This window comes from Glandiceps talaboti, chromosome 1 (genome assembly GCF_964340395.1).
Source record: "Glandiceps talaboti chromosome 1, keGlaTala1.1, whole genome shotgun sequence".
NCBI classification, from domain to species: Eukaryota; Metazoa; Hemichordata; class Enteropneusta; family Spengelidae; genus Glandiceps; species Glandiceps talaboti.
In genome coordinates this window covers 19,384,980-19,410,832 of record NC_135549.1, presented here as the reverse complement: position 1 = coordinate 19,410,832, position 25,853 = coordinate 19,384,980, and the positions used below count along the sequence as shown (strand labels likewise).

Genomic DNA, 25,853 nt, shown 5'->3' with positions numbered 1-25,853 from the left:
CCCAGTGAGGATGTAGAACACTATTAGCCATACAATTATTTAACCTAATACTTTTTTAAATCATTTTTTTGCTATTGTTTTACATTGTCTTCGTTTGTATGTTAGAGTACAATTTTAGGGTTTTCCATACATGATACGTCAACACCGACGACTTGTCATGAGGACATCACGTATTACTGATATGTTGACGGAAATGAAATAAGTTATTAAAACGGCGATAAGACCTTATGACCACACAAGTGCGAAACACCAGACTTTCCTTTATTTCAGTTGTGTCCATCGAAGTTTAAGACAAAAGTTGGCTTTTTGAATATAGATGAGTCGCCAACGAGACTTTAGTTTTATCACAGACAACCAATTCAATAGAAAAAAACACTTGTTACAGTACAGTTCAGTAATTTTTTTCTGGCACAAATTACAATGAAAATTAGTTGAGGAGTAAGAAAACGTAGTTTGGCTAGGTAGAGAAATTCTTACTAACATTGCTACATTTTTTGCCTGGGTTCAGCAAAATCTCATCACATTGATCCATCTTACATATATATTTCAACATTGTTACAGATATGCTATCGCCTAGCATAACAAAAACAGAACAAAATGCAACATTTCAATCTACTGAAATGCCTGGAAAAGATTATATATCGTTACAATGTACTAAGTATACGATTTGGCTGGCAAGATAATGGTAGCTCAAGCGAATCAGGAAAAAAAATGGTAGGATGGCGGTAAGAGTTTTGTCGAAACGATAAAATGTAGCAATGTTGGTCTCTTTTTTTTAGCCAGACGACGGGGTATTTTTTCTATTCAACTCGCTTCTGTTGTACATCACGTTTCAGTTCCGCTATTAAGGCAATTAGTGTTGCAGAACATGTAGTCATGTGTGCCAAATGCACAGACAGAAATTGAACAAATCAAACAGTCTGAGAATACAATTGTTTAAATATTTCAAACGATAGCGTGTGCGTTCCTTGTCTTGAAACTATCTGGCCTATTTTTGTGAACAACCAAGGGACACATATGAAGCTATTGATAGTAATACCATAATTTGCAAACTTAAAATTCAATACCTTCATAGCTTGGGAGTACTTTTTTTCTTCAAAATCACATTAAAGATTGATTTTGTTCAGAATCCTCTAGTAGTAATTTTACTGTATTTGTGATTGACACATTCAAATATCTGTAATACCCAGCAAGGCAAGGTAGACGGAGAAGATTTCTTGTACGTTTGCGAATGATACACTGCTTGACTGATATACTTTAATTTAGTGCCTTTATGTGAATATCTAGTGTACCACATCTACTACGTGTAATATGAAAGACATACAGACTGTATAACTGTACAATGTTTACTTTAAGAGGTTACAATTGTTACATTTTAAAATACCATATTTTCCAACTTTGAAATCATGTTAACATATATCTATAAAATAATAAAAAATCAACAGGTATTCAGATACGAACTTAACAAATAACATTATGATATAATGATTTTTGTACCCAGCAAATTTGAATATTACATCCACAGTCTGTTACCAATATAATAATACTCGCTGTGCGTACATACCCAATCACCTCTCACGCTGTACATACCACTTTACTGTTATATATACATGCGAATTTATACACTGGCTTTTTGTTTTCTTTTAGCAAGTTTCAGACTCTGTTACGTTTAGGAAACCGTCGATCAAAATACAGTCAACCAGCGAACCAATCCGTCATGCGTAGAAACACTCAAAACTCGGCTAAATTTTATACTTCACCATAATATAGGCACGTTTCTATACGTTCAAAGTGCAAAACTTCTTACAAATTTTAACAGTACGATCTTACAATGAACAGAACACCTCCACCTTTTTAGCATCAACTGAATTGCAGGATGCGATATCTTCCTTTAATTATGTTTTCAAATTCCCCATATCGAATTACTTGAGAATGTGTATTGTGGCTCCCTGAAGATGTGTGTAAAATATCGAAATATCATACTCTGTAGATCATGAAACTATTGTGTCTAGCTTGTAGATATATATAATTGTATCATACGTTCATAAATTGATCATAAAAGATCTTAGTGTACCGGTATATGCCGCAGTGAATGCATTCGTGTGTCCCTCGTTCTTGTACATAGTGAAGATCATTGAACGTGAGTGGATGAATGTGGATTTACTAGTACATGTAATTTTTGAACTGTGGTGTGATCACTCAGTATGACTTGAATACGTTTAAAGGGTTGCAATGGATATGTTTTCTTTTAGCAGTACCCAGGGATATCGTAATGATGTAAATAAACAGTGAAATTAACTGCTAAGTTAGAATCGTTTGCTGTATTTCGTGTACGTTAGTTTATTTCGTTGTTGTTGTTGTTGTTGTTGTTGTTGTTGTTGTTGTTGTTGTTGTTGATGATGATGATGATGATGATGATGATGATGATGATGATGATGATGATGATGATGATGATGATGATGATGATGATGATATTCACGATGTGTTTAATTGCAGTATTTTTCCTGGGTTAGTCCTGTTACAAACTAATCACAGACCCTCCACCAAGGGTCTATGAACTAATATACCCAACATTTTGTCTTTTTTTGGTATTTTGTGATTTTTATTGGGTACACAAAGATGATATACATGTTATCTCCAAGCGTTTCATTTCAGATTCCCTTCGACAGATAAGAGTGTTTTGTTTTATTTTAAAAACCAAATTATTTTTAATCTTAGTTTAAATATGTTATCAGGGGACCCCACTTATTTAGGAAACGTGTGCCCTTTACATTGAACGCGGGATTGTATCACAAGTTCATGATCAATGACAACAAATAATATATTAATAGAAAACAAACAAGTCTCTCTTTGTAACTGTAGGGTTCCCTGTTTTTTCTTTGATTGTTTACCCTATGAAAAAATATATACGCCAAACATTTTCCGGAAACATTTTAATTCTTCTGATAAAGCAGAATTAGATCCTTGCTGTTCGTTGATACGACTGCGTGCATTGCCAATGATGCCAGTATGTAAATAGTTATTAGGTACGGACCAGTGCACTTTTCTGTCAACATATCATAAATTAATTCGATGAATTCTTACCTGATCACTAAAAACTCATACATGAGCAAGTACGCACAATAGGTCAAAATACGTATACGAACAAATACCGCTGGCTAGATTTGATCACCCTGCTTGCAAGGGGAAGGATGATGATCACGGTTTGTCTCTCACCAAAAAACAGGTTTCCCGGGTGCTCTGGATTCCCTAACTCTTTAGCACTATGTGGCGTTGTTCGGTGGTGACCATTCAACATATTTCCCAAGTTATTTAGCCCTATAAAGATCATTATTGTAATTACTAGCATTAAAATACAACCATAATCGAAACACTGGGTAATTGTTGAAATTACTACGCTATAATTAATATATTCAGTGATGCATGCTAGTTGTTATCTTTTGATGTCTCTCGAGACACGGCGTTTGTTTACAAAGCAATGGGAATAATTGGAGCTTGCTGGCACGTCTTTATTAAAGTTTACGTTTTCAATTTGTAGTTGAGTGGATGTTGGACTTATTAAAAAGCGCCAAAGAGTTTGTTGATACTATAATTGTCCTGGTAAGTAATGCACACTGTGGTCTCGGCTGGATTTCCGACCATATTACAGCCTCTCGATTACAATGAATACATAAAAGGGGAATTTATATTTCTTCAGACCATCAACCATGTGTTCTTTTTATAAGGTGTGGTATGGCTGGAGCCATTTATTCTGTTTTCCGTTTCTAAGCGAATTGTTAGAATCGCATTGAATAATACATTCCTGCAATTAAGATCTAATAAACAGGTTAGTCTAGAAAAAGTGATGGAGAAATTTCTAAATGCACTGAAGAAGACTTTGGGTTGTGGTGTGTGATTCTAAAACTATGAGAAGGCAAAAGGATATTACATCCCACGTATGGTGATACTGTTTTGTGGTTTCTACAAATTTAGTTTTAATTAGAAATGTTTTTTTTTAATCACAGCATTAGGTTTCCTATTTGAAATAGTTCGAAACATGTGTGTTAAACTATTCATAATATGTAATAAAGTCAGTATCTCACTGACTGTTTTTTTTCCTTTTTTCCAATTGTAAATTCAATTTGTATACTCACGAACTGTGACTGTATAAAAGCGCATCTAAATTAATTTATATTTTCATGCCAATACATGGAATGACTGCAAAGTGTTACTATAATGTGGTATCGTCACACCTAATCCACTTCCTTACGCTACAAATTCACACTCTAGATTTAGTTAAATGAGTGGAAGACACCAATGATGTCTTCAACATCGTCGTAAATCACACCCTCTTTTACGGCACCGTCCACGCCACACACCGTTATTTCGCAGTGTTGCGGAAGACAAATGACAGCTCTGGTTTGCAAGAATGGTCTTCAAGGACATAGAAGTTCATTGGGCTTTCAGTTTAGCTCAAGTACTATGATTGATGTGGCATGGAGGAAGGCGGTAAATGACAACTAATCTACTTTGAAATTCGTTCACTTTTAATTTCCTAGTGCAGATAGCGGCGACGGTACATGTAAAACTGTGAATGCAACTCAAGGGTGACAGATTAATTCGAGTGTAATATATTAAAGCGTAGAATGCTCACTCAGACACTCTCCCTCCCAGATATGTAACTATGGACTTATTAGTTCAGTACATACAATCTACACCATAATTCTAGATCAACGTATAGAAATTTGATCAGTATATAGATGAATATGCATAGCAGAAATATCAACACAAATTCAGTTATTAGTAACTTCACATATATGGTACTTTTGATATCAGAACATTTGCAGATAGTGCTTTTAAAAAAATGGATACTATGAAGATTTTTGTAAGCTGGCTTAAGGCAAGCCCTGACAGTGTTAACGATTATTTTTCGAAGAAACAGTTGTATGTTGATGTTGTTGTTGTTGTTGTTGTTGTTGTTGTTGTTTTTATCTCGTCTGATAAAATACCTGCCGTTTGTAATATGGTTGTTCCAGATTTAACACTTCCAATGCAATTATAGAATCCTCAAACCAAATCAGGTGATAAATGTGTTAACTAGGAAGAATGCACCCCGAGGCCATTTGTCCAATCAGCCAAAACACTGTCATAGATTAAAGCTTGTTTGTGTTCTTGTTGAATTTATGAAAGAAATTTTGAATGAACTATCTTGTTGACGAGCAGACTTATTTAATAGTAATATTTCCAAACGTAGTTTGTGAACAAAAGATACAAAGTTTACACCTGTCATATCAGGCAACTCAATCACACATTACATCATTTGGCGGAACTGATCAATGATTGAAAAGCCAGTATCTCACCAAAGTGTGTGTATTAGAACTGTCTGATGAATATATTTCTCCTCGTTTGACTGCAGTCCAAATTGGATGTAACACTGAGAAATGAGTTCACATAAGTGAGGTGTTAAATGTGTCCACTCAAATAAAACTGGTTCGTTGAATGATAATGGACAGGGTCAGCGATCAATTCACCGAGACATGTCGATGTATGTGTCTTAGATAATACGTTTTCAGTACAGTAATTACACAGAATTCCTATCTACACCTCTTTCATTACGCTGTCAGCGGGAGTAATGCCCTTGCTGAAGTCGATGTCAAATGCGGTGTTTTTAATCAGGCGGGCCTATTTCCACGTTCCTGTGGCGAGGTATGTATTACAGTGCATCGAAATGAAAAAGACAACATTGATAGGAAGCAGTAACTGTTTCAAAGCACGTCAAACTAACAATAAAACAAAGAATGTATACAACTCGAAACAGTCAGGGCAAATTGGGTTCTCGACCGCTTCACATACCTCGAACGATTTGAATAGCCTTGGATATATGAAGTCACTGTCTGTCTGAGTGCCCGCCTAGCCTACATGTATGCATGCATGTATGTATGTATGTATGTATGTATGTATGTATGTATGTATGTATGTATGTACGTACGTACATACGCACGCACGCACGCACGCACATACATACATAATACATGCATGCATGCATGCACATACATACATACATACATACATACATACATACATACATACATACATACATACATACATACATACATACATCGCTGACTGCTTACTTAAAACGTTCCACATACGGCAAACGCCCACTCAGTGGCTACTGTCTTGTGTCGGTTAACCAGACTCCAGTCGTTGGGGGGGGGGGGGGCTTTCACTCGTGGTTACCACCGCCCTGGGATACCTTCGGGCTTTTGCCTTTTGTGGGTTTATATAGTCTTACGGTGTAAGTAACCGTTGATGGCTAGATGGACTAGCAGTTTATAGGAAATGCCCGAGGAAATGGTCATTACAAACTGACCAACTGTAGAAACTACGAAAGAGAAGATATACACGAGGAAAAAGGACTAACTCGATCGAAAATATCCAGCATGATTCGAACCGAGGGAAAAGACAATGTCCCAGCTCTATTACTTTGTACAAGACGGTGACTGATTGGTCATGGAAAATGTACGTTTCAAGCAGTGGTTTTATTGGCAGCCTGGCCTGATTTATGACTTGACAAATAGTGTCAAAAATTATATATGTAGATCGTGTGATTTGGAGTATATAGTGTATTTGGTTGAGGTTGAGGACATGCATACTAGAACGTGGTTACTGAGTAGAGAGTACAGAGATTAGGTGGGGTGGTAGCTTAGTTAAGTCACCTCTCAGGTGCTTCAACCGATTTCATTTCGCCACTATCCATACATCAACTTCAAACTTATAAGATAAGATAAGATAAGATAAAACTTTATTGAGTCCCTTTTAGGGTAATTGGGTTATCTGCTACAAAAGATTATTAAAAACAGTAAAGTGTACATACAGTGATGTTATGAATACTATAATCTAAAACAATATGTGAAGCGATTAAAAGAAATATAAAATATAAAATATTAACAATACAGACCGATACATTAGTTTCTATTAAAAGTTTTGTTAAGGAGTGTGATGGCTTGAGGTATAAATGAATCATGATAACGGGTAGTACGAGAAGCTAGCTGTCTAAATCTACCACTCCTATCAATTCTCCTGACATTGATTTCCTTTCTCAGTGGGTTTGTTTCGTCCCTCATTATGCACAGCACTTTGTCTGCCATTCGCTCGTGTAAGACTTCATCCGCCTTAAGTTGTTTCTTTCCAATGACATTTCCTGCTTTACTGATCAATTTATCCAACCTCTTCTTATTTTGTTGTGTAATATTTCCACCCCAGCAAACAATGCAGTAACTTATAACACTATTTATGACAGCTCCATAAAACAACGAAAGTATATCCTGATTAACATTAAAAGACCGCAACTTTCTTAAACAGTACAACCTAGAGTTAAGCTTCTTGGAAAGAATATCAATATGGTGTTGCCAATTTAGTTTACAGTCTAAGCCAAGCCCCAAGTACTGATAATTGTCAACTCTGGCTACCTCAGCACCCTTAATCGAGACTAAGCTGGGATCACCCCGCCTTTTACGAAAATCAATTACCATTTCCTTAGTTTTAGCAACATTTAATATTAGGTGGTTTTGGTCACAATATTCAATAAAAAATAAAGCGATCTATTTGATGAAGGTAGTCGGTGTCATCATCATCATCACCTAGTAACCCAATCATGGCAGAGTCATCAGCAAATTTGATTAGAGGGCATGTTTGCACTGAAGATCTATGATCGGCTGTGTATAATGTGAACAGAAAAGGTGCCAATACTGTACCCTGTGGGGCTCCTGTACTTGAATTAATGTCATTTGATGTCAGTGAATGAAATCTAACATATTGGGCCCTATTCGTGAGATAATCGATAACCCGTGTAATCATAGAAGCTGGTATATTCATTCGCATTAATTTCCTACCCAGCAGATGTGGTTGAATGGTATTGAATGCGCTTGAAAAATCAAAAAACATTATGTGACATATACTAGTATTTACATCTGAAATCAGCCCAGTAATGACTATGATAAAGTCGGCCTGACACACCTGTGATATGACATTAGTATTGACAGGCTTACTACTGCTGTTGCTTTTTTCCTATACACGTACCATTCACCTTTTGAACTCAACAACGTCATTGTGCACGTCACTCACTTTATACAAAACGAATATAAAGAACACCTTAAACCATTAAAGACCAAGTCGAGGGAACACAGTGTACATGCTAGACGCTGTGTACTTTAACAGAACTAAGCATGAAAACTCTTTTAGCTCTGGTGTGCATATTATATGCAATTGTAACAGTCGTTAAATCTACCGGAGACGAAGCGCCTACTGTTGAAGTCAACACAGGTAAACTGTTAGGATCAGCTGTGCAGTTCACTCATGAAAATGTCCAACACACCGTCCATGTCTACAGAGGGATACCGTACGCTGAACCACCGATAGGTAACTTAAGATTTCGACCACCTGTACCAAAATCCCCCTGGAGTGGCGAATATAATGCTACGTACTTCAGGAACGTGTGTATGCAGACACAAACGACGATATTACCAGCCGAAAAGGAGCCTATGGACGAAGACTGTCTTTATCTTAATGTTTACGTTCCACAACCAACGGTAAGTATTGTCGTGGAAAGTTGGCAGTAATCAATTTATGTTATATGCGTTGGAACTATAGCCATGGTGTCCAGTGTTGCATTTGCGATAGGAGCATGCGCAGTAGCGTTGTATGGTGGGTAGCCTAGACTACGCATGTCGTTACAGTTTGTTGGTGTAGCCTATGGTTATAATGAGTAATTTACATAATTAATGATTTGCTGTAATTACCTTAAGCTATATCTAAAGAATGCATTCTTCAAATTCTGCAATATTTGGTACATACGTCAACATGTCAAAGCACACATGTCCGAGAAAGCTAGTTGGCCTAGTTGATGGTTTTAATGGTTCATTTGCATAACTAATGATTTTAGTAATCAAGCCATATCTAAAGAATGCATACTTCAAATTCCGCAACATTAGGTACTTACATCAACCATAGTAAGCGCATATGCCATATTAAGCCTGTTGGCATAGTATTTACTTTTAAAGAGTAATTTGCATAATTAATGATTTCCGGTAATTAGGTCATATCTTAAGAATGCCAGCTTCAAATTCTTTATAATTTTGTACATATATCATCCATTCAACTGCGCACAAATCACGTAAAGTTTATTGACATAGCTTGTACTTGTAATGAGTAATTTGAATAATTAAAGGTTTTCAGTAATTAAGCTATATAACAAGAATGCAAACTTCAAATTCCATATATCAACCATAACAAAGCACACATATCCTATAAAACTTTAATGAGTAATTTGCATAATTAATTATTTCCCCGTAAGTAGGCTATATTTTAAGAATGCAAGCTTCAAATTTCATATAATTTGGTGCATATATTAACCAAAATAATGCGCACCTGTTCTATGAAGTTTGTTGACATAGCTTAAAGTTGTAACGAATCTTAAGAATGTAAGCTTCAGATTCCATTAAAAGTAAAATTGTTTTTGTCGGATAAGAACCAAAATGGTTCAAACACCCCATCCCACCCCACCCCCAAATTAAAAGAATTACGTTTTTTATCCTACATTCAACTATTGATCTTGTCGCTCAGCTGAATCCTATCCCCCTCATGCATCAAAGTAATTCGAATCGAAGATAATGCGAATGGGGGCAGGTATTCGAATCGAACCCACCTGTCAATTCTTTTAATGGGACGGAAAGTGGCTTCGATTCGATGCTAAGTAAAATGATCCGGATCAGTTTAATTCGAATTCGAATCGACTTAGAATAGGAAAATGCTATTATTGGTTGTATGGTATCGATAGATGACCATGGATTGCTACCTCGTTAATATTCATGTTGTTTATTTGGAGTCTGGAGTTCATGTTAAAATAAGATATCCTTGTCTTCAGTTTTCGATCGTCAATAGTCAAATAAACTTGGCTATTTGTTTTGACAACGTTCTTTAACATAGACTGAATAGAGCTTTGATTTAATTGAAAATGCATTTAATTAAATTACAAGATATACGTGCCATCCGCACGAACTCTAGGATTTTAAGTTTATCCACAGCCACTTCGTCTTTTTTTTCATCAGTGTCCCTTGATATCTTTCTGTCCGTTTATCCACAGCCAACTAAGGCTGCTGTTATGGTTTGGATACATGGTGGAGGGTACTATATCGGATCTGGTTCCAATATACTTTATGAAGCATCGCCATTGGCTGCTCTTAATGACGTCATTGTTGTCTCCATAAACTATCGTCTTGGAGTCTTTGGAATGTTATCCACAGGTACAAATTATAATAAACATGTTACATATGAGGATACATAGTCAATTTACGGCCTCTGATGTGTCACCCCAATAGTTCTCGCATATGGGGAATACGATCGAGCTATTATATCGGAGTAACCATGGCACATCAGCGCCGTAAACAGGCCGAGTAGATGATACGCCAAGCCACGTCTCAAGAACACGACACAGCGCCACCAATCATTAACTGATCTCAAAAAATAACATAGATTTCTCTATAATTTTATTTAGCTTTGCCTTTTGAGATCTACACGATACATTCCAGTACTTTCTAATATAGAGAATCACAGTTTCCAGCTACCAATACAACCAATTTACAGCGCGTCTTGCAATGTACTGGTAAATTAAATACACATAATCAAGTTACACCTGGGGTAGCAATCATTGGACATTACTCACTGGGACTTAATGGTATTAATTATTTTAGGTGATTCCGTGGCAAGTGGAAATTATTTTCTATCTGACCAGATACAGGCTTTGAAATGGGTGAACGAAAATATTGGTGGTAAGTCAACTAAATAAATATATTCCTAGGCTTGTCATCTTACACTGTATGAGTAAGCTGTCCTGTAACAAAACTCTGAGGTATTAAAATCCAAATACCGTGTAGTAAAGAAAGTGTTCAAGGCTATATCAGTCGGTACATATACAGTGATCTATATTTTGTTATTCGATGGTAGGCCACAAGTGAACCGCTCGGATATATATTCTCGGTTTCTCAAATATCATAAGAGGTGTGCGAAGTCGATTTTGTTTTCCACGGCTGCTAATCCCCAAGCGCGCGACCAGAAACTCACGTCAATACGTATAAATACATAGAACTTCTCCATCCATCATTTCACTCAGTGACACACACACACACACACACACACACACACACACACACACACACACACTCGCTCACTCTTCTCTTTCTTGAGGAGGAATAAAGAAACAAGAACAAGAACAACAAGAACAACAACAACAACAACAACAACAACAACAAAAACAACAACTCTCTCTCACTCTTCACCCCCTCATTCATTCGTTCGTCCGTCCGTTCGTTCGTTCGCTAACTCTTTCATTTACTCGTGCACTCACTCACTCATCTGCCTACATACCCATCCACCCACCCACCCACCCACTCACTCACTCACCCACCCACTCGCCCCTCCCTCCCTCGATCCCTCCCTCCCTCCCTCACTCACTCACTCACTCACTCACTCACTCACTCACTCACTCACTCACTCGCAAAGAATACATTTTTGATACGGAAAACTTCCTATACATTTTGGTTTATAGCATTTGGTGGTGACACAGATCGTATAACAATCTTCGGAGAGAGTGCAGGGTCTTTCAGTGTCCAGTTTCTTATCCTATCACCATTGTCAGCCGGGCTATTTCAAAGGGCTATAATGCAGGTAAGATTTTAATTCCAAACTTAACAAGTAATCATGAAAGTGTCAAAATCCTCACATCATTTGTACTTTGGTCAGTTATGGAATTCTTAAAAGAAATCTGGGGATGGGCATACACATACTGCATTTGTGCTTGGTTCGTTTAATATAAGGCTATATGTTCGTCAACAAGTTAATATCTGCAACTAGGACATTCTGTTTCATCAAATAACCCAATATATTCACATAACTTTTGCCAATTACTTAAATAAAAAGACATGGTATCTGTTAATTAGTGGTCAGTATTATTATTTATAGGTCAAATAGTGGCAATTTTAAATGTCGAGCGATGGCGTAGTTTTGAATCTATCATCATGTTAAAAACTACACTGGTTGTAACTAGAGTATTATTTTTCGATCAGACAGCAAAAATATTCATTGAAAATTGTTAAAATACCAATAATTAGACGTTGTACATGTTAATCAGTGGTCGATATTATCCATAAGTAGTACAGAAACAATTTGGAATACTGATTGCCGTTGAGGGCACCAACTTTCAGGTGCGGACCCAAAATTTAATTGTATTGTCTTTATCGTGTATACAGCTACAAAAATACGCGTAATAACAGGTGATGCAATACTTTTCAATGTGTGAGATATTGTGAGTAAGTTAGTGTACTTTAAAAAACAACAACATTTTTTATGTTCCATTTGCAGATGACCAGTACGCCCCCCCCCCCCCCGTTCAATATTTTGAACATATGACTTTTACCATTTGTATTTTGCGCGTTGTCTTGACATAGAACAAATTCAATATTTTCCCTTCGAACACAAACAGCTTGACTTAAGCTTGCGTATGACATGCAGTGTCCCATAAACATCAAAGAAAGCAAAAGGAATCATCACAATACTCAAAATATATATATGTTAGTAGTCGAACTGTTCAAAAAGGAAACTGGCTGTGTGTGTACAAACGCTGTATTCTTGCTAGAATATGGATTTCATGCTAATACGCTCTCTATGTACGAGTCAATACACATTGATAAATCGATTGTCGATGATGCTCACTTTTCAATTTAACAAGCAAGTATATATCATTGGATTATCTTATTTTATCTCAGAGTGGCTCAATTATCATCGATGGTTCGGCACAAAGTGATGCAAATGTGGAGAACATCAAAGCCCATGGTATTGGTAAAGCTGTTGGATGTGAGAAGGATAGCTCGGAAAAACTTATGGAATGCCTTAGACAAGTACCAGCTGAAGATTTCTTAGCTCCACAGGACCCAACTTCGGTAGATATATACACTGTATACAACTTATCATCTTTGCCTAAATTTCAGCCGTGGCATGCTAACAGCGGAGTTTGCTCCGCCATCATAGATATACATGTACACTATGTCTCCATACACAAATACAAAAAAATACACAATTGCATCAAAAATTGTTGATTGTAGAGAGCACCTCATCAAGTGTATTATGCCTTGAAGTTGACCACATGGTATTACATCAAACATTACCCCTTAGATAAAAATATATGAAGAGTTCAAGGAATGAAACACTATAAAAGTGTCAGAATACTTCGATTATTCAAGACGGTCTAAAATCCGGGGATATACGTACAGAATGACGTATTGAGTGTGTCAACCTTACAACCAATTTCGAAACAACAATCGACTGAAGTATGCGTAAGAAATGGACGTAGAGTGTGCACAGACAGAACAAGAACTAACCAGATTTAAACTGAATGCCTGCCATACGGGAATGAAAAATACTTAGCTATAACTGCTATACATGAAATACCCCATTCTTGGCAAATAGTTACGCCAAACTATAAGAGATCTTAAGTTTACTTTAAGATGTTGCAAATTACTTAAAACCATTAATTATGCAAATGATTAATTTTGCTATATAGGGCAATGTGCACCAAATTGCATGGAATTTGACGCTTGTATTCTCAAATTATTAATTAACATATTGCAATCAAAAACTACATTAGTAAGCTACATGAATGCTACCAAATTATGTGACATTTGAAGTATGCATTCTTAAACTATACCCAAATTACTGAAAATGATTAATTATGAAAATGAGACATTACAAATAACAGTTACATCAACAGATAGTTTAGGACATGCGCGCATTGTTCTGGTTGATGTATGTACCAAATTGTATCGAATTTGAAGAAATACATTCTTAAGATAAAGCCTAATTACTGAAAATTATTAGTTATGCAAATTGACTCATTAAAACTGAAACTACATTAACGAACTTTTCAGAACATATGTGATTAGCTATGCTTGAGGCATGTACCATATTTTTTAAGATATAGCAAAATTACTGAAAATCAGTACTTATACAAATAAGTCATTAAAACTATAAGCAACATCAACAGGCTTTTCAGAACATGTGCGATTAGTTAGGTTTGAAGTAAGAACCAAAATATATTGAGTTTGAAGCATGAATTTTCAAGATACAAATTATTTACTGAAAATCAATTTATGCAAATTAGTCATTATGACTAAAAGCCACACCAGTAAGCTTTATAGAAGCTGTGCGCTTTGTTACCATTGAAGTAGTAAATAACAATGAATTATAAGTGAGCGTTGCTTAGGTCCAGGCTAATTACTGAAAAGAATTAATTATGCAAATGACTTATTAAAACTAAAAGCTACATTATCAAACTTTATATGGCACATGGACTTTGTTATTATCAATGTATTTACCAAATTATGTTGCATTTGAAACGCATGTTCTTGACATATAGCCTAATTGCTGAAAATCGTTAATTATGCCCATGACTCATTTAAGCTAACACTTCCATCTAGAAGCGTTATGAGACACATGCACCCCCACATCATCAATCTATATACCAAATTGTATAGAATTCGAACTTTAAACTTTAAACCTTCATGTATAACGTAACTACTTAAAGTCATTCAGGAGAGACAATACACTAATTTAAGAAAACTACTTCATATTTACTAGTTTAGTATTCACATGTCGATGCACATGTGAATACTGAACACATCCCTATTTACACTTGTCTTTCTTTCTAGGGAATATTGGCTGATATAACGGGAATAGCAGGGGTCTTTTTCTTACCCTATGTTGATGGACATATTATAAAAGAACTTCCAAGCAAAACAATCTCTGAGAAAACATTCCATAATGTTGATACAATCATGGGAACAAACGCTGATGAAGGGATGCTGTACGTTGTGGAACTGTGCAGAGATCAAATAAACAACAGTGAGGTCGTGATAGACAAAGCGACGTTTGATATTTTTCTCCCAGCAGTTGTGAGCAAACCACCTGCCAATTATCCTTTAGTTATAGACTCAGCCAAGATGTTGTATACAAACTGGGAAGAAGCAGATTCACCAGAAGCTAATTATGCAGAATCATTCAGTCAGATCATTGGCGATCAATTATTTGTATGTCCAACAGATGCGTCAGCACGCGCACATCACGAGGCTTCACTGGATGTGTATCTCTACCATTTTGACCACCATCCGTCAACATCACTTTATCCAGCCGTGTGGACCAAAGCAGGTCACGGAGATGAGCTTCCACTTGTGTTCGGTAGTCATTTGACTTCACAAATCCGTCCAGGAGACGACCAGTTTGACAATTGGAGCATGACTGATGATGAAGTTGACATGTCTTCACAGATAATGACATATTTTACAAATTTCGCCAAAACTGGGTATGTTAGGAGTTCATTTCAAATCGAAGCATGCTTACTCATATTTTCGTTACATAAATTTGTACCATATACATGGTTTTCAAAATGATAAAATTAATGCGTGTAAGTAAAGGAAATGTGTCAAGGTCAGCTTCAGAGTAAAATAACTATTGATCGAAACAATAACCCATATTTATTGGGGGCATCTTGATAATGTATGATTCACATCAGTTTTACAATACAAATAGTGCTTTGGTGTTTCACTCATGTGATGATATGTTTCACTCACACACACACACACACACACACACACACACACACACACACACACACACACACAAACAAACAAACAAACAAACATAAACACAAACAAACAAACAAACAAACAAACAAACACAAACACAAACACAAACACAAACACAAACACAAACACAGAATCTTCAAATGCAAAGAAACGATTATACAGGTGCCGCACACAGTGGGGATGTAGAGGTAAACTGGTTATGATGTTGATTATCACCTTCAAAGTGATCAATTGAAAACATTATATTTATCAAGTCCAAGTGTAATGTTTTCATTAGAAGTCTGCACTGAAAGTTTATCCCTTTTCAATGGATCCTGCTGTGGGTGCTGTGTCTCTATGGATTCGAAATATGTCTCAGCTTTGAGTAAAAAAACATCATCTCCCATTAGCATTAGTGAAACACCAAGCCAACATGGTTGATACTGTACGTTTAGGCAATTGTAAAATGACTTTCAGAATAAAATGTCACTTCAAATATTTGTAGTTGTCTCAATTCAACTTATACAGTACATTGCTGGGAATATCTGAATTTTCTATGTGTTTTTGTTGTCAACAGTAATCCCAACATTGACGGAAATGGCACTGCCACTGATATCGAGTGGCCTATATTCACCGTTCCTGAGCTGCAGTACAAGGAACTATCTCCATCCATGCCAACTAAGAGAGCTTTGAAAGCTCAAGAGTGTGCATTCTGGAATCAACATGTGCCTATTATAATGGAAGACATTGGTTAGTAGTATTGTCAGGAGCACACAAACAATATATTCCTTTCAAGTATGCATTTATCACTACACATCTCTTTAATTAGTCTTGTAAAGCACATTATTCACATAGATATTACGCTAAAGGGTGCATCCTCCCCCTCCGCCTCCCCCAACTGTACATTTTGACAAATCAGTATTACACGTGAGTCACCAATTGTAAGTGAAAAGTATACACGCACAAAACTACCTGATGAGATGATTTCATTTTAAGTCATGGTTTCAAAAGTGACCCCTCCCCATCACATACCGAACAAAGCCAGATAGTTGAAAAAGTCAAGCCCTAATCGCGAAGCTATACATCAGACTTAAAAGTTAGTATTTCACTAAAATTGTCAAATTTGAGCCTAAACCCTGAGAGGCAACATTTCTGTGAAATTGAATGTTGAGTATGTTCTTATATTTGACAGATGAGGAGCCGGAGAAGCCTGAACCATGTGAAGATAACAGGAAACCTGTAAACAGCGCCAATTGTGTTGTAGCACAACTTACTTTGCTAACAATAATAATATCCATGTTGCTACATCTGTAACTAATTGTACGAAAGGCAATATTTCAGATATAAACCATCCAACAGACATTCTACCTACGGGTAAAGGTTTTTGAGCCTTTTTTCTGTTATAAAGTCACTGAAATTAAATAAAATTAAAACTTAGTTATTAAGTTGAAAAGCAAAATAATCAGATTCATACCACTAGTCATTTGCGTGTCTGAGAAATGACGTATTACAAATGGACAGACACACGCATGGACATATCCCATTTAGTCCCTCCTTCGGGGAACTAAATAAACATGATAAGACAACCCCAAGACAGTTTTTGTCTGTGTATTGTTCTCATTAAACCACACCTCCAAGACTCAGAACTTTTAAAAATCCATAGTACTTTCCAGTGATAAATTTGGAGATGGACTCTGTTCTCTATCATAAGTTTGTTCACTTCCCCTCTTACTTTAAAAGATGAAAATATATAAACAGAAAGATAAAATGTAAAAGAAAGAAAGAAAGACACATACATACATACAGACAGACAGACAGACAGACAGACAGACAGACAGACAGACAGACAGACAGACAGACAGACAGACAGACAGACAGACAGACAGACAATTTGGGTGAGATCCATTGAGATATTTACTACATATATAAAGTTCGTTTAGACTACCGTAAAGCATAACACTAGTATGTATGATATAAACCTTTAGTCATTGTACATGTATATGTGCCCCAGTCTATCACGATCCGAGATGTGGCGAGAGCTCCATTGTATTTGGTAGAGGACATGCATATCAAACAAGATCACGGGAAGAGTAGATAGAATGGGTGGGGCGCCCTGGGGTGAGGCAGTAGCTTTAACTCGGGGAGGGGGCTTGAACAGATTTCGTTTCGCCACTATCCATACACCAACTTCGAACGACTTATTATTTACAACTGAAATCAGCACAGTGATGACTTTGATAAATTCATCCTGACACATCTGTGATATGACTACTGGCTACTGTTGTGATTTTCTAGACTGTAAGATACGTAATTGCGTTTCGCCCTCCTCGCCGGCCTCCTCTCACAGGGGTGGTAGGGGCTGGCCGGTGTGTGAGGGCGTACCTTACAGACTAGTGATTTTCCTACACCCATTCACATTTGAACTCAACAACGTAACGTCACTGTGTTTGTACACTCACTTACAAAACCAATATAAAGATTATATTATGTGACACCATCAAGTCGAAGGAACAGTGTACATGCTAGATGCTGTCGCCAAGGTTTAGTTTAACATAACTAAACATGAACACTCTTTTCGCTGGGGTGTGCATATTATATGCATTTGTAACAGTCGTCAAATCCACCGGAGACGACGCGCCTACTGTTGAAACCAACACAGGTAAACTGGTCGGATCAACTGTGCAGTTCACTCATAAAGATATCCAACACACGGTCCATGTCTACAAAGGGATACCGTACGCTGAACCACCGATAGGTAACTTAAGATTTCGACCCGCTGTACCAAAATCACCCTGGAGTGGCAAATACAATGCCACGTACTTCAGAAACGTGTGTTTGCAGCCACAAATGACGGTATTTCCAGCCGAAAAGGAGCCTATGGACGAAGACTGTCTTTATCTTAATGTTTACGTTCCACACCCAACAGTAAGTATCTAATCCGTACAGTATGATATTTTAAATTTTTTTTACTCGACCGTGTTGTAAATCATCAGTAGTGACAGAAATCAAACAAAAATACAAGAATAATGACTACACCCACACAGTCATTAACATCATGTCTTTTGTAAATCAATCACAAAATGCTAACCAATAACACAGTCCCTCATAAAGTTAGTGTTTATTGGGGCAGTAATGTCCAAATATAGTATATTTGTCCGCTCAGGATGCTACTTATACACTGTTTTCGTCACTATAACAGTTGGGGTTCACAACTTTTTGTACTGATTGAGGGACCTTGACCAGACGTGGTTTAGTTAGAAATCACGTTGGCATCCAGATGGATATACAGCACTTGATAAACAGTGGACACAATAGAAGGTTGTTTGTACTACTAAGCCACAAGTACACATTTACCAAAACGGTTGCAAAGATTGCAGTTTTGGATTGTTGAGGAGTCGACTCATAGAGTCTGCCAACAAGCCTACGTCACATATACCTCGTGACAGCTGACGATACCATATATGGTAAACAAACAAAATAAAGTGCATGATTCCCTTTTATGGATGTATGTAGCATACATTAAAAGGTGTAACCTGTCACATTTTCGTAGTACCGCCGAAATGCTGCCTGCGCTTGCGTTTTTGATGAAAGAAAAAAATAAATTGTAAATTAGGAGTTACAAAGTAAAAAGTCCTGTTTTACATCGACGCTAACTACATTTAGTTATTGTATGTCGATTTCATATTACAACGCCAGCTAATTAACTACTCAGCATTCCATCCACATTGTTTCGTATAAATCATTGAGCGTTGATTTAATTACAAATGTATTTAATTAAATTATCAGGTGTACCATCCACGTAAATATTCTTTATTGATTTATTTCAAAATGTAATTTAATTACACTATTGACCACAGTGACTGCAATACGTGTTTACATGCAAAAAATGAAAACATCAAACCATTCTATGATTTAAAATGTAATTGCCCTTCGTCTTTTACAGCGTCCCTTGATAATGTTCTGTCCGTTTTTATCCACAGCCAACTAAGGCTGCTGTCATGGTTTGGATACATGGTGGAGGGTACTATATCGGATCTGGCTCCAATATACTTTATGAAGCATCGCCATTGGCCGCTCTTAATGACGTCATCGTTGTCTCCATAAACTATCGTCTTGGAGTCTTCGGAATGTTATCCACAGGTACAAATTATAACACATAAACATGTTAGGCCTAAAAAAATGGTTTGGTTCCGGTTACCCGACCCCACCTAGTTTTTCACAGCCAACGCTAAACTTTTCTTATGAGAGAAAACAAATCGCAAAAAAGTGTGTGAAGTCTCGCGAGGAATAGTGGATGCAGAAACTGACATTAACGTATAATGACAATATAAAACAACTGTTCTTCCAATCTGTAATGGCTGTACATCTATTGAGAAGAAACCAATAACACAGAGATCATATCGAAAACAACGGAAAACATATTAACTACCTGAACTAGATTCTCACAAATGAAAATAAAAATCTATTTTAAAAAATCTACCTACCCCACCCTATTCTAAAATTGAGCGTAATCGGAACCACTCAAATTGTTTCTTCGGCCATAAATATCATGATACATAGTCAACTTACGGGCGCTGGTATGTTACTCCAATATTTCTCGCATTTGTGGAATACAAAAGCTGTTGTCTTGAGTAAGCCTGTGTGACGTCAGCGCCGTAAACAGGCCAGATACGCCAAGTACACGACACAGCGTCACCAATCAACAACTGTGCTTAACAAATAACTTAACTTTATCATTGCTTCTTGAGATCTACAGGATACACTCCAATATGATTTTAACCTCATCAATGATATTTTTTGTCATTTTTTGAATTTGCAATATGCGTAGTTTTTTAAAAACTTGGGTACTTGTTTTGACTTCGTATTCTCTATGCACGAACTTTGGAATACTATAGAGAACACCACACTTTCTAGCTAACAATACCACCAAACTTGCATCGCGTCTAGATCTTGCAACGTACTGGCAATATACAATTTTACAGAGTGTAAAATAATTGGACATCACTTACTGTGATGACAATATAAAATATTTTCAGGTGACTCCTTGGCAACAGGAAATTATTTTCTAACTGACCAGATAGAGGCTTTGAAATGGGTGAATGCGAATATTGGTGGTAAGTCAACTAAATATTAAATACATATATATGCATATTCCTACAGAGCTTGTCATCTTTTCATGCCGCATGTGTAAGCTGTCCTGTAACAGTTCTTTAAGTCCAAATGTCATGTAGTAAAGAAGGTGTTCAAGGCTATATCAATCGGTACATATAGTGATCTATTTTGGTTATTCGATGACAGGCCACAAGAATATTTTCAAGTAAAAGAGTTGATCCAAATGTCGAATTTGTATTCCATGGCTGCTAATCCCCAAGCGACCAGAAAACTCATGCCACTACGTACAATGAAATGATTCATCCATTCAACCAACCATTCATTCATGCACTCACGCACTCACACTCACTCACTCACTCACTCACTCACTCACTCACTCACTCACTCACTCACTCACTCACTCACTCACAAAGAAATGTGATTTTTGGATAAAGAAGAGTTCGATGTATTGGTTTACAGCATTTGGTGGTGACACAGATCGTATAACAATCTTCGGAGAGAGTGCTGGGTCTTTCAGTGTCCAGTTTCTTATCCTATCACCATTGTCAGCCGGGCTATTTCAAAGGGCTATAATGCAGGTAAGATTTTAATTCAAAATTTCAAAGATAAGCTGAAAGTGTCAAAATCGTCGAATGTTTTGTAATTTGGGACAATTGTGGAATTCCTAATAGATATTACGATGAGCATACAAACGTTCTATTTGTACTTGAAATGGTTTGACTAATGAACGAACAAAAAATTTCCACAGAAAAAAGTTCATACAATTTTAAGTAAATGTCCAACCCCCCAACCCCCTCCCAGTTCAAGAATCAAAACAAATTACTTTTATTTTGTGTCCGAACCAATGGTGGAGGCGTGCGTTGCTTTGAGATATAATGACAAGTTCAGTATTTTCCCTTCGAACATGGACAACTTTACTTAAGCTTGCGTATGACATGTACTTGTCCCATAAACATCAAAGAAAGCAAAAGGAATTGTCACAATCCTCAGAATATATGTGTTAGGAGATGAACTGTTCAAAAATGAAAACTGGCTGTGTGTTTATGTAAAAGTTGTATTCTTGTTAAAATATCGATTACGCTAAGGGAGCCTTCAGTATTTACAAGAGGGGGAGGGCCGGAGGAATCGAGGGTGGGCGGGTCACATTTTAGAAACCTGTTCTTGGGGGAGGGTCATATTTTGCATTACAATATTTGGGGGAGGGTCACATTTTACAATCCGTAGTTTTGTGACCAAATTGAAGATTCAATTATTTTCAATTGTTTTGTGTGTTTTGAGGTGTAAAAGTGAGATGAGCACTCAACATTTATTTTTACGAGTACTTTACATGCCAAAATACAAAGATGATGATGATGATGATGATGATGATGATGATGATGATGATGATGATGATGATGATGATGATGATAATGGCAATACTGAAGATGATGATGATGATCATGTGTGATTTCCTCTCCCCCCTGTAAATACTGAAGGCTCCCTAATACATGCACGCTCTCAGTGTATACAATATGAGCCTATTCGCTTCAATCCTTTTCAATTCAACATGTCATTGGATTATATTATTTTATCTCAGAGTGGCTCAATTATCATCGATGGTTCGGCACAAAGTGATGCAAATGTGGAGAACATCAAAGCCCATGGTATTGGTAAAGCTGTTGGGTGTGAAAAGGATAGCTCGGAAAAACTTATGGAATGCCTTAGACAAGTACCAGCTGAAGATTTCTTAGCTCCACAGGACCCAACTTCGGTAGATATATACACTGTATACAAGTTATCATCTTTGCCTAAATTTCAGCCGTGGCATGCTAACAGCGGAGTTTCCTCCAGCATAGATATACATGTACACTGTGTCTCCATACACAAATACAGAATAAAATACATTATTGTGCCAATAATGATAATAATAATGTTGTTGGTTGTAGAGAATATCCTATCAAATTTATTATGCCTTGAAATTGATAATACTACATTACATCAAACATTCACCCCTTGCAAAATGTATCACGAGTTCAAACAAGGGATGAAACAAGATAATTTTCACAGTCGGAATAGTTCGATTATTCAAGATGGTCTAATATTTGGTTATGTTTTGTAACAAAGTGACGAATTGAGTGTTTCAACTTTGGAACCCAACTTCGAAACTAACAATCAAGTGAAACACATGCGTAACAAAATACTCCAGATGGACGCAAAGTGTGGACAGAACAAAAACTAAAAAACAAATATATTGAAGACAATGCAAAGGACACGACTTGATATTGTTTGTTCACTATTCACATGTGTACATCGACACAATTAACCCTATTTACTCTCGTCTTTCTTTCAAGGGAATATTGGCAAATATAACTGGAATGGCAGAGGTCATTTTCTTACCGTATGTTGATGGGCATGTTATAAAAGAACTTCCAAGCAAAACAATCTCTGAGAAAACATTCCATAATGTTGATACAATCATGGGAACAAACGCTGATGAAGGGATGCTGTACGTTGTGGAACTGTTCAGAGATCAAATAAACAACAGTGAAGTCGTGGTAGACAAAGCGACGTTTGATATTTTGCTGCCACTAGTAGTGAGAAAACCACCTGCCAATTATCCATTAGTTATAGACTCAGCCAAGATGTTGTATACAAACTGGGAAGAAGCAGATTCACCAGAAGCTAATTATGCTGAATCATTCAGTCAGATCATTGGCGATCAATTATTCGTATGTCCAACAGATGCGTCTGCTCGCGCGCATCACGAGGCTTCACTGGATGTGTATCTCTACCATTTTGACCACCATCCGTCAACATCACTTTATCCAGCTGTGTGGACCAAAGCAGGTCACGGAGATGAGCTTCCGTTTGTGTTCGGTAGTCATCTGACTTCACAAATCCGTCCAGGAGACGACCAGTTTGACAATTGGAGCATGACTGATGATGAAGTTGACATGTCTTCACAGATAATGACATATTTTACAAATTTCGCCAAAACTGGGTATGTTAGGAGTTCATTATTGTATCATTATCATCTTTGCGAAAACACTACCAATTATTGACCTGTACGTATATTTTAACGTGAATGAAATGTTCATGGCACTACCATATTTTCAACAACATATTAATTTTGTTATTTGAAACCATATATAAATGGTACAAATCTATGTCTAATAACGATGGCTAACAAGGTACAAAATATGAGTAAACATACATTGATGTGTATAAGTAAAGGAAACGCGCCAAAGTATATCTCAAAAGTAGGCAAAGCTAGATCTAGAGACACCGACAATGGCGTCAGAATGCTCAGCTTCAGGGTATAACCACCATTGGTCGAACCAATAACCCCATATTTATGGGGGAGGGGAGTATCTTGATCACGTGATCATGTACATGTATTAGTCACACCAGTCTTACCGTACAAACGATGTTGCATTGGGGTTTCATTCAATATGATATGTTGGACACACACTCAAAACAACTTCAAATGCGAAAGATAAGATAATACATGTGCCTGTAGGGATGTAGTCTGTAAGGTACGCCGTGACGGGGCGCCCTCAAACATCAGTGAGAGAGGCCGGTGAGGGCGAAACGTCACGACGTATCTTACAGTCTAGTAGAGATGTAGAATTAGACGTGTTATAATGTTTCGAAGTAATCAGTTGAAACCATTATATTTATGTTTTCATTAGAAATCTGCAATGTAAAAGAATAGCAATGCTTATCACTTTTCAATGAGTGTGATTCAGCAATGGATTCCGTTGTGGGTGTTGTGTAATTGTTAATCTGGAGTCGAATGTCTACCACACCAAGCCAACATCATTTCTACTATACGTTTAGGCAAAAGGCCTTGTAAAATGACTTTCAGAATTGAATGTCACGTCATATATGTGCTGTTGGTCCATGTCATACTATACAGTACATTGCAGGGAATGTGAAGTTATGTTATGTTTTTGTCTCAACAGTAATCCCAACAATGACGGAAATGGCACTGCCACTGATATCGAGTGGCCTAAATTCACCGTTCCTGAGCTGCAGTACAAGGAATTATCTCCGTCTATGCCAACTAAGAGAGCTTTGAAAGCTCAGGAGTGTGCATTCTGGAATCAACATGTGCCTATAATAATGGAGCACAGTGGTGAGTAGCATTGTCTAGTGCATACAATAGATACGAATTTGTCACATAGATACTGTACTAGAGTAATATCCTCCCGCCCTCCCCCAAGTGTACAACATTTTGACAAATTAGTTATTACCTGTGAGACACCAAAGTGAAAATATACACAAACAAAAATACACATATACCACAAAAAAAATGCTAATAAAAATACCAGTTGGGATGACTTTCAAAATATTCCACTTTAAGTAAGGCTTAATGGATTCGAAAGTGATCCCTTCCCCATGCTACCATGGCTCGATAGTTGAAAATGACCAGCCCGGCGAGAAGTTATACATCAGACCCAAATGTCAACATTTCACTGAAATTGTCACTTTTTAGCCTAAACTCCAAGAGATGATATTTCTTTTATATTGAATGTTGAATATGTTCTTCTATTTGACAGATGTGGAACCGGAGAAGCCTGAACCGTGTGAAGACAACACGGAGCCAGTAAACGGCGCCAATGGTATTGTAGCACAACTGGCTCTGCTAATAATAATTACATCTATGTCGCTACTACATTTGTAGCTAATTATGATTTGTAACTGATTTCCTGTTGGGATTTCATTAGATGTAAATTAGGCAACAGACTTTCTACCAACGGTAAAGGCTTTTGAGCCTCTGAAATTTAATAGAAGTCAGAACTTAGTTACTTAGTTAGCTCTGGTCGTCAAAGTGTACGAATCGCCTTTGTTAACTAGTTGGACTAAATTGATTGTACAGATAGATTTCACTCACAAAACTTGACAGAATATTTTGAAAACAGCAGGACACCACATCCCATTAAAGGCCATTTCAAAGATTATATCGGATGAAGTAACCATTTCACTTAGGAACTACATGTATGTGTAGCAACATTGAAAAACGTTTGGTGTTGATAGTTATTGACCAAATTCAAGTTGTAACTTCAAACGCACACAGTCAATCTCAGAGGTACCAGAATCTCAGGACAC

At 36.9% G+C, this 25,853-nt stretch overlaps 2 protein-coding genes across 3 annotated transcripts; both read left to right on the top strand.

Moving 5' to 3' along the window:
* Positions 1–8,423: 8,423 nt before the first annotated feature.
* On the top strand, positions 8,424–25,505 carry LOC144438825 (acetylcholinesterase-like). 2 transcript variants are annotated; one of them, XM_078128017.1, is made up of 8 exons: positions 8,424–8,570; positions 10,124–10,283; positions 20,687–20,764; positions 21,222–21,340; positions 22,339–22,512; positions 23,093–23,742; positions 24,707–24,879; positions 25,304–25,505. In XM_078128017.1, the coding sequence occupies exons 1-8, from the start codon at positions 8,481–8,483 to the stop codon at positions 25,426–25,428; spliced, it is 1,569 nt and encodes a 522-aa protein (XP_077984143.1). In that variant the 5' UTR covers positions 8,424–8,480; the 3' UTR covers positions 25,429–25,505. The 2 variants fall into 2 exon arrangements, with proteins under 2 accessions (XP_077984143.1, XP_077984134.1); XM_078128008.1 differs by lacking the exons at positions 8,424–8,570; positions 10,124–10,283 and adding exons at positions 18,159–18,575; positions 19,631–19,790.
* Positions 10,712–16,964, top strand: LOC144442620 (acetylcholinesterase-like). The gene is made up of 6 exons (XM_078132003.1): positions 10,712–10,808; positions 11,585–11,703; positions 12,801–12,974; positions 14,739–15,388; positions 16,228–16,400; positions 16,843–16,964. The coding sequence occupies exons 1-6, from the start codon at positions 10,712–10,714 to the stop codon at positions 16,962–16,964; spliced, it is 1,335 nt and encodes a 444-aa protein (XP_077988129.1).
* Positions 25,506–25,853: the final 348 nt, after the last annotated feature.